Raw genomic sequence first — 9,839 nt, forward strand, 5'->3', positions numbered from 1 at the left:
GCAGTGCTTCATAAAAACAAATTGCCTCCAATGAGCGTGACGTCACAACTGTTTACATTCGATTCGTTTAAGCAGTTATGCGCACGCGCAGTTGAGTCATATATGAGTAATACCTTCTCCCGCTTCTGGCTACTGAAATGTGGCTGTTGGCTGTTTAAGCAGCAGTAGCAGCAAGCAGCCACATGGGATACTCAGAAAAATTTTACTGCTGCGCTCGAGCTGCCAGATACACGCGTGCACAGCAGGCCCGGATCTAGTGGATGGGTGGCAAATTCATATTCTTGTGGGAAAAAAAAACCTCGTTTCACAAAGCACGTAGCATCCAGCGCACGTCGGGCTATCGTTTTATTCGTATGATTTTGACATGCACCTCTGCTAGGTTTTGGAATTTCTTGAACATAGTCTAAATTGATTTCTGAATGAATCATAAGTTGATTTTTGAATACGTGCTTAGTTTACGTGATGTCTTTGCCAGGGGAATCCTCGTTGCATCAAAAAGTTAACTTTCCTGCAGACAAAATGTGACGGTGCTATACGAGCTGAGCGAAATAAAGCCGCTGCTTGTTTATGTGGTTGATTCGGTTTGCAAATGTTCAGCGTTGTTATAATTACTAGCAAAATCCGTAGATTCAGACTACCATAGTGGAAATAAATGACTAACATGAATAACAGGAAAGAAAGATTATGTATTATCTTCATGGTGTATCCGAGAAAGTGAAATTCTGACAGAAATTTTTTCGCCGGATTGCTACACCAGACAGGGCCAGTTGTAGTCCCCGGCTAGCAGCCGCTTAAGTTCCATTCTGGGAGTAGCATGGAAAACGCATTGTACGAACTCGTAATAACGCCTAACCGGAGAATAATCGCTGGATAACTAAACCAGTGATTGTGACAGGGTAAGTAAAGTTAACCAGATATTTGAGTTTTGACAGTGGTAGGAATAGTTACAGAATTAGTGATGACAAGATTGTTATAATGAGTAAGGAGAAGAAATGGGGACACCACACAAATTATGGAAGAATATGATTCCAAATTTATACAAAAATTTCGTTCTACTACTTTTTGGTCTCGCTTGAAAAACTGGTGCATATGAATGAAATGTGAAACTATTTCCTAATATAAAGCTTTTTGATTGTGGTAGGCCAGATAGGTATTTTGTATTGGTACTTTGTGAATGATTGACAAAACAGTCTTGCTTATTTGGTGTGTGTTAAAACTGCTGCAATATTAGAAAGGCCAATTTTGTTTTATCCAGCACACAGTGACAAATAGATGTAATCAGATCGAGAAACCACACCAGTCTTTTGTACTGTTTGTATTAACAGCTTTTTTAGTTTTAGACGACAACATTTCGATTTTTCATGTAGCAAAACGTTGACGAACTTTGATGAGATAATAGTTCTTTCACAGAAAGGAAATCACGCCATGTAAAGCTGCAGCAAAATCAGAGAGAGAAATTGCTAGGATCTAAGGATTGAAGAAACATGTACTGCCTTGTCTGTCTCTATATTTAATTTTATGTTCCACAGAAGAGCAAGTTATTAGTTATTGGGCAATAAAAAGTCCAGATTTTGTGAAGAGTTCTTGTTGTCCCGGTTACAAATAATCCCATCCAGTATTAATAGCGATTTTTTATTTTTATTTTTAAAAGGGGCAAGATGTCAAACCGGCCGACTAGGAGCTGGAGAGGCACTAAAGGACATTTTAATTTCCACTGTCCTAAAATAGTTTGATGGTATAACAAAATATACACATTCCACAGAGCGAAATACAGCGACGTGCGGTATAAGAATGTTATTTGAAGAGGTGTGGCACTGCACTTCGGCACACTTAAGAGCAAATAACACGTCTTGCATTTCTTTGAAGATATGTTTTACGTATCAGACTCATCAGAAAGATGAGCAGTCTGAGTTAGTGTGTTTACGTTTTGTGATTTTTCTGTTTCCTTTTCGTTTACTGCTCTCACGTCAAATGAAAACAAGGCGAATTTTTGTGGCTGGGAGCTATCAAGTGGATTAAAATACATTCACGTAATTACGGAAGGCTAAAATATGTTACTAGTTTCAGATTTTATTTTATTTCCACCTTTCTGACAGTCAAGCATTAATCGCCTTGCAGAACAATAAAGTTATTTTTGTCTGCTAAAGAAATTTGACTTTCATTAATCTTTCCCACTGAGGCAGTTAATGTATTTGAAACTAAGTGTTTAATTCCACAGTATTGTCTAGTTTCAGCTGTTCACTGCATTTCAAGTGCACGGTTTGATCTTCTAGCACGTATGGTATTATGCCATAATAAAAAACCAAACATGAATACAGTACTGGTACTCCAAGAAAATTTATGTCCCAAAATCACACTGAAAAGCGTAATATCGGATCAAGGCTTATGTCATTGGGAATCTGGACATACGAATGTGCGTTTTAAGGCGAACTGTGTATTTTAGTATCGTTCACGAAATTCCAAAGCTCTTGGAGTATGCTCTGATGTCTTGTTTCTTTTAAGACATAATGTAAGAAAGGTCTTTTGATGTTATACACGTAAGAGCATATGGGCTTCCCACGTCACCGTAGCTGCGCAAGCGTGGTGACGCTTCTTATCTGGCAGTCTCTGGCAACTGCTGAAATGAGTCTAACAGGTTGCTGGAAAATATTGCGAATTGTGGTTCAAAAAGCATTATTTTCAAAGTAAATTTCCTTTTACACAAGATGAACTATGAGCGAGAATGAATGATGAATTTCTTAAATCACAGAGTATTTGGTCTCGTTTACAAATCAGCTCTTTGATGATGAGCCATTTAGAAGAATTTCGTGCCCAGAAGATCAGAGATTAATGACGGTATTAAAAATTTTACTGGCGTATTTGTGTGGTGTATCTTAAAGTGGAACAGGTGCTAAACAGATCAACTTTATATGTGAAAGCTTAGCTTCTCTTTTAGCTTATTAATCTTAGAGACAAATATTATATGTGAAAGCTTTGCTTTTTCTTGTAGCAACACTATGTATATTAATTTAAACAATTAACTTTTCCTGTTGGTGGAATTAGGATTTATACTTTCGTAATACAAAGATGAGCAGCGTACATGTTGCTGCACATCGAAGATCTTTCCAAAGCGTGTTTTTTTTTCCTCACTGGGTTTTGTTTTCTAAAGTGCCGAGAAATTCTACGCTACTGTGTAAAACCATATCCATTCAAAGGAGTGATAAGTTTTACTGTTTTACTGTCACTTACCACGGAAAAAGTGTATTTTCACCCGGGAGAAAATGTATTTTTAACCAGGAGATCTGGTAAAAACCCAGGAATTTCTTTTCTTTGTCTGCGTATACACCCTGTTACACCTATGAGAGACACACGAAACTTTGTTCCTTGCCAGATGACTGTAGTGTTTCTACTGCAGAATTGGTTGCTATCTTGCACGCACTGGACCATGTCCACTTCTGCTCAGGACTGTCCTTCATTATCTGTAGTGACTCCTTGAGCTGTTTGCAAGCTATCAGTCAGTGCTTCTCTCGCCACCCGTTGGTCATAGCTATCCAAGACTCCTCCCTTTCTCTCTTTGATCAACGTGGATGCTCAGTGGTTTTCATTTGGACCCCAGGCCATGTTGGGATCCCTTGCAATGAACTTGCCAATTGGCTGGCTAAATTGGCTACTAACAGGCCATCTCTTCCTATTGGCATTCCGGAAATAGACCTTCGCTCAGCATTGTGTTGTCAGGTTTTGGGACTTTGGAATGACACACTCTTCGCTGAACAAACTCATAGCGATAAAGGATTCTACAACTATGGGGCAGTCCTCATTATGGGCCTCTCGTAAGGCCTCTGTCGTCCTGTGCCAGCTCCACATCGGCCCTACTTGGCTGACTCATGGTTATCTCCTCCGTCGTGAGGACCCTCCTCTCTGTTGTCGCGGATCGATGTTGACTGTGGTTCACCTCTTACTGGATTGTCCCAACTTAACCACCCTGAACAGACTCTTAGCTTTCCTGACTCGCTACCCCCTGGTGGTAGCTGACAGTGCCTTGGCGGTTGATCTCGTTTTACGGATTCTTCGTGGTGGGGGATTTTTATCACTTTATTTTACGTTGGGACCTAACAGGTAAGTGTTAATAAGGTTTAGTTGCTTTGGGCATCATTTCTAATCAGTGTGTGGTTGCTCAACAGTGTTAAACAAATGAAGAGAGATTTTTGAAATAATCAATGTCAAGATATTGTGCACTATTTGATAAGTTATTTATTATAACTAGACATGATTTGAGGCAGACACTACTTTCAACTAGCACTTCTAGCTATGGTTAGTCTTAGCACTGGTAAATATTTTGGTAAATCATCACTTGCTGTAACAATGGTTAACACACAATCCTAACTGCAGTCCAATCTGTTGCCGGCATGGCTGGCATGAACATGAATATTCAGCACACTATAAACTGTCTTAACACTTGTCAGTAACATTAGTTATCATGATTCAGTATAGTGTTTTATTGAGAGTCGACCCTTGGTAGTAGGAGGGATATTCAGCCAATATAACACTACGCATTACTCACTGGCTGACAGCTCTGCCCTGATTACTGTTGCATTCGCTATTTGTCTCTCATGGCACTTCACAATATACTCTGCCTGCCATGGACCTATGCAAGTCATCTCTTTGTAAGGGGTCATGGACCCCTTACGAAATGTTCTACTGAAACAGCAGCCTCTCCATGTTAATGTTTTCTATTGTGTTTTAGAAACTATATTACAGCAAATATATTATTAATGCTCATCTTTTATATAATAAATGTATTTTGGTTTTGATTATGTGAACAGTTAGGCATTTTTTAACGTAGCATGTTAGTTTTAACAGTGGTAAAAAGCAAAAAACACTAGTTTTCTATTCCCCGCATGTAAGACTGACAAACAAACCAGCAAAGACTGTGTATGCCTAGCAGATATTTTGCCCTATGTTGATAATTTTTGTGGGTGGAGGGGAAAGGGGTGCCAACAGCAAAGGGAGCATGGAGAGGAAACAGTATTCACAGCTTTGGGGAGGGTAAGGAATAAGAAATACTACGGTTAACACAATTTATTGCTGTTCACTTGTCCTGAAGACCACACACTGACAAGTCATTTGCAGCAGTGACAATACTTTCAACAAACGTTTTTGAGATGCCTTGTTCTTTTTTCTTGTAGATTTTTTGTTTTCTTGTAGATTTTCAGCCTCACGTATACACTCAGTTCAGATTTCCACTGTGACATCATCAATTGCTTCCTGTAGTAAATACTGCACATTCTTGTTCTCAATGTGCAATTTCTGGTTGCGATCGTCCCTTTCGTAAGGCCCACACATCTTCTGTGGGATTGTATTTTCAGTAGTAAGAGGGCAGCCTCACAACCTTGTGGTCCATTTCTTCCATAAAGTTGTTCACATTTTCATAAGTTGCTAATCTCACCTGACTTCCTCCAACACTTCTGCTTTTGTGTTGCAGCCTGAAATTGAAATACTTCGCTGTTCTAGCCACTGTGCAAGTTCTTCCTCCTTTGTACTTAAATCAGAAAATTCTCCTTCTTTTCTGGTATGATAATTGGTGTTATCCATAATGATCACACAGTGCTCTTCTAAACCACGTATTAAATCTTAAAAAAAAAAGTATTTAAATGCATAACTATTCATTTCTTCATTATAATTACTGGATTGGCACTTCTTTTTAGCCATATTCAGATGATCCTGCTCGACAGATAAGAAGTCGGTTTCCTTTGCAAGTCAGTAATTTCAACCTCCCAGTGCCTTTTGAATCCTGCCAGAAGTGCTTTTTGGCACAATTTTGATTGAGCCAGATCTCATCAAGATATACCGAGCGAGGTGGCGCAGTGGTTAGCACACTGGACTCGCATTCGGGAGGATGACGGTTCAATCCCGTCTCCGGCCATCCTGATTTAGGTTTTCCGTGATTTCCCTAAATCGCTTCAGGCACATGCCGGGATGGTTCCTGTGAAAGGGCACGGCCGATTTCCTTCCCCATCCTTTCCTCACCCGAGCTTGCACTCCGTCTCTAATGACCTCGTTGTCGACGGGACATTAAACACTAATCTCCTCCTCCTCCTCCTCGTCAAGATATATATTGTGATGATGATTGTCTTTACTGATATGTATTTTTCTCAGAAAAATAGCTGTGGCTGCTACAATATTTTATCTCCCCATCAGAGTGGATCTTCTGTCATTGTGTTTTCTGCACATAAATCCCAAAACTTCAAAGTTCTTGCATTCAAATGGTGCCCCCTGTGGAAACAGACTTGTCATTTAAACTATTACCTATATTTTGGCTATAGGATACTCATCACAGTCATAAAATTCCAGTACAGTACAATGAAGGCATCCTTCTAGTAATTGCCCAAATCCGTGACATATCTCCTTCCATTAGTATCTTTTCTCATAGATTGAAACTCCATTTCTTGACCACAAGTTTGCATTACCCATAGTTCTGCTAATATTCTCTGTACAGTTCATAGTGAAACATCACTTACCTTTGCTGTTGCAGTCTGAGATGTCAATAGGATGTCACCTCTTACAGCAGTGTCTTTGAGTTTGCAGACACCCTTTGTTGGGCTCTTATGTCAATCGTCTTAACTTGCAAACAAAAATAGCAATGCTATCCAAAGAAAATCACAGCTGGCCTCACAGACATTTGGTTCCATGCTGTAGTCGATAGCAACAGAGCATGCCAGCAGCAGCACCAGGAACGAAGTGCCGTATTGCCACATAAACCCTGTTAATCATAGGTATTTGTTTGGCAGCCATTGCTTCTTACAATGTTACCTGAATAGCACCTGTGGTGGAAATTACACTATGACATTGTGTGAGCATAGAAACGTATACAAATCCAGATTAGATCAAAGGATGGAAGGCAAGAGGTGGGAGAACCCTTCTCAGCTCGCAATTTTGTTCCTGTGTATAGTTCCTGTGTATAGTTTACCTCTATGTTTGAGCCCTTTTTACTTGTATGTTTGAGCCCTTTGGTTCTTATTTGGGTAGCAAAGTTTTTATCCTGTTTTCCTTTGAACCAGGTCCGTAACTGAAAGAAAAGCTTGCTAATCAAAACCTAAATTTTTCTAGCTGACTTTGGAGTATACTTAAAATATTTTTTCTGTTCTAGGATGAATTAATGCGAAAGAAAGCAGAGAATCTTATGAGAGAAGGCTTGCATGGCATCTGGCCAGATGAAAATTCTGACCCCGTTACATGTGGACCTCATCTTGCCAAGAGACCAAGGTTAGATTGATGGAATTAATTAACCTACAGTGAGAGGAAAGTACAAACGCTACCTGTACAACAGAAGTCATAAGAGTGATATCGTACTTCGATAGCTACATGTTACCTGCATTAATTTTCATGTGTTAAAACATGTGAATACACAATTAGACATAGAAAAATTGTATGTTAAATCAAAAGTGATAAGGATTGTTTGTTTATATTGCAGTTGTTTTGCATCACTTTTTTGTAAGATTATTAATTTTGAAAATTTTATGTACATACATTGCTATGTCATTATTGTGACTTTGATATGCTAAATATTTCCTTATAGGAAATTATGTACTGAGCAAAGTATTGTCAGATCTGAGACTAGGACTATAGAAGATAAACAGTGTTTCTCTCTCTCTCTCTCTATTTCTTTTCTTTCTTTTTTTTTTTTTTATCACACCTTAACATAGTGTTTGATATACATGTTTTGCATGCTTCACTTTGCTTTTGTCATCATATATTTAATTTATCCAGTTTTGTTGCACATTTATGCTGTTTTGTATGTTTATAAGACACTTTACTTTGTATCTTCTTGCTACAGTTTGTTGTCGTTCCTGTAAACATTATTGTTATTTTTCTATCTTGATACTTTTATATGTTTCTCTCTCTTCTTTCTATGCCTCTTTGTGAAATGAACCATTTAGAAGTTCCTACTTACAAAAGCTATCGTATTTTTCGATATATGTGAAATCCTAGTGACCTGTAAATGAATTTTTTTGGAGAAGAATTTCTTGGTGTTCTTAGGAACTAATTTAATTTCAGAAAAAAAAGAAAGAAAACTTGAAATAGCGGCCTGGATGAACCAGAATGTCAAAATAAACTCTACATATGGACTTTCGTATGATCTGTTTTGTTCCTGTGGCCTGTCTTGTAATGCACTTGTTTGATGAATTTTTATATTAAAAATATTAGACAACTAGCGTGTTTCAATGGTGTACAGCTGAGATGCTGCATATTTACTGTGTTATTACTAACTACTGTTGTTAGGGAGTTTGCTTCTGTTAATCTTACCCTCTGACATGCACCTCTTTGTTAAATAGTATAAAATATATAAAATACTGCAGTCAATATTGCAGTTGTAGTATATTGAAACAATGCTATTACATGCAACGAATTCAGAAAGCATGTAATTGATTACTTTTTGAGGTGAAACATTCAGAAGCTTCAATAATACTGAGTGGCAGCCATCTAATTATAACCTCAAGATAATTGAATTTTGTGAAAAGCTCGAAAGAGAACTGTTAAATTTTAAAAACAATTTAAATGAACAAATGTATGATAGTAAGGTTGATTTGCAAAACTGTCTTTAATTTGTGATTGTAATACAGTCTTATTTATAACATTTGTCACAAATATTTGATTCTGGTATCAGCAGTTTGTATTCAGGATTACTTAAAATACATTACACACTGTCTTTTGCATTTTATACTGCGAGAGTGAGCCTTCATATTGAACACAAAGTATAATTACTTGCTGGCTTACATTATGGGTGTTATTAGATCATTGTCCATTCATTATCATGCTAATAACAAAGCAACAAATGCCTAGTTTCCGTAACCCCAATTGTTTTAGTTCTGTTATGCTGAAAACAAATGCATTACATTTATTCACTACATTAAATTATGAAGCATTTCAACATGACGCATGTTTGCCATTTAGAATTTATGGCAGTTCAGCAAGTTGCCTCACAACCATCTGAAGAAAAGCACCATCAGTAGAGCAAATGAAGTCCTTTTTTTCCTGCTGGAAGCATCATGGGAATTAGAGGTTACTGGATTAGAAACATAAGAAACAGCCTGCCGTGGCTTCGCATGGGTAGCACCAAGTACTTTTGGCCATATGACTTGTCTGGTATAGCTGTAATAAATTATGTACACAAAGCTTCCTCTTGAATCAGTCTACCTGTTTTTGAACACTGTATCGAAATCTCTTCAATATTTCCTGAGATTAGCCCTCATATAGACAGTTTAATTTATATTAGTAGATGGCTGTCTCAGTTACAGTCCCCACTATTGCTGAACATTATGTATATTATACACATTTACTCAGTTTAGTATGTTTTGCTAGTTGTTTCAAAGAATGACATGTTATCACTATTTTACATATAATTTTGTAAATCCTGGATTTTCCATTGTTTGATTACATATATTTTTGAAGGATATTATGTATATGGTAAATAATATAAGCACTGAGATGAGGAGTGAAGTTAATCAGCATAGTGCTTTCACATTTAAATTCTAGTGTATTCTGTAAAAAGTGATATGAATGCAGATTTATTACTTAAAATATTTTGCTATAGATGTTTGATATATGTTTGAAATTTAATGTTCATTGCATTGTCTGTAACACCAGTGACAAAATGAACAAGAATGATTGTCATCATAAAATTCCTTATGTTATTTTGCAAATTGCTTGTAATTTTTATTAGTTACATTGAAGCAAACCAAATGGGTCTGACCATTATTATCATTTTGTTTGACTAACATGGTTCATTTAATGCTATGGATGAAGAGTCTGTTGTGCTATGGGTGAAGAGTCTTGTGTAATGTGCCAATCGAGGGAGCTTT

At 37.4% G+C, this 9,839-nt stretch overlaps 1 protein-coding gene across 1 annotated transcript in view; it reads left to right on the forward strand.

The window, feature by feature from the left end:
* LOC126440400 (serine/threonine-protein kinase Chk2-like) overlaps window positions 1–9,839 on the forward strand; it is a 77,019-nt gene that overhangs the window by 66,587 nt on the left and 593 nt on the right. Inside the window, exon 3 of the mRNA XM_050090672.1 lies at window positions 7,127–9,839. This exon is cut by the window's right edge and continues 593 nt beyond it. Within this exon, the coding sequence (XP_049946629.1) occupies window positions 7,127–7,252 (126 nt within the window). The 3' untranslated portion in view covers window positions 7,253–9,839. The remainder of the gene's footprint in view (window positions 1–7,126) is intronic.

Source organism: Schistocerca serialis, unplaced genomic scaffold, assembly GCF_023864345.2.
Source record: "Schistocerca serialis cubense isolate TAMUIC-IGC-003099 unplaced genomic scaffold, iqSchSeri2.2 HiC_scaffold_1363, whole genome shotgun sequence".
Classification (NCBI taxonomy): Eukaryota; Metazoa; Arthropoda; class Insecta; order Orthoptera; family Acrididae; genus Schistocerca; species Schistocerca serialis.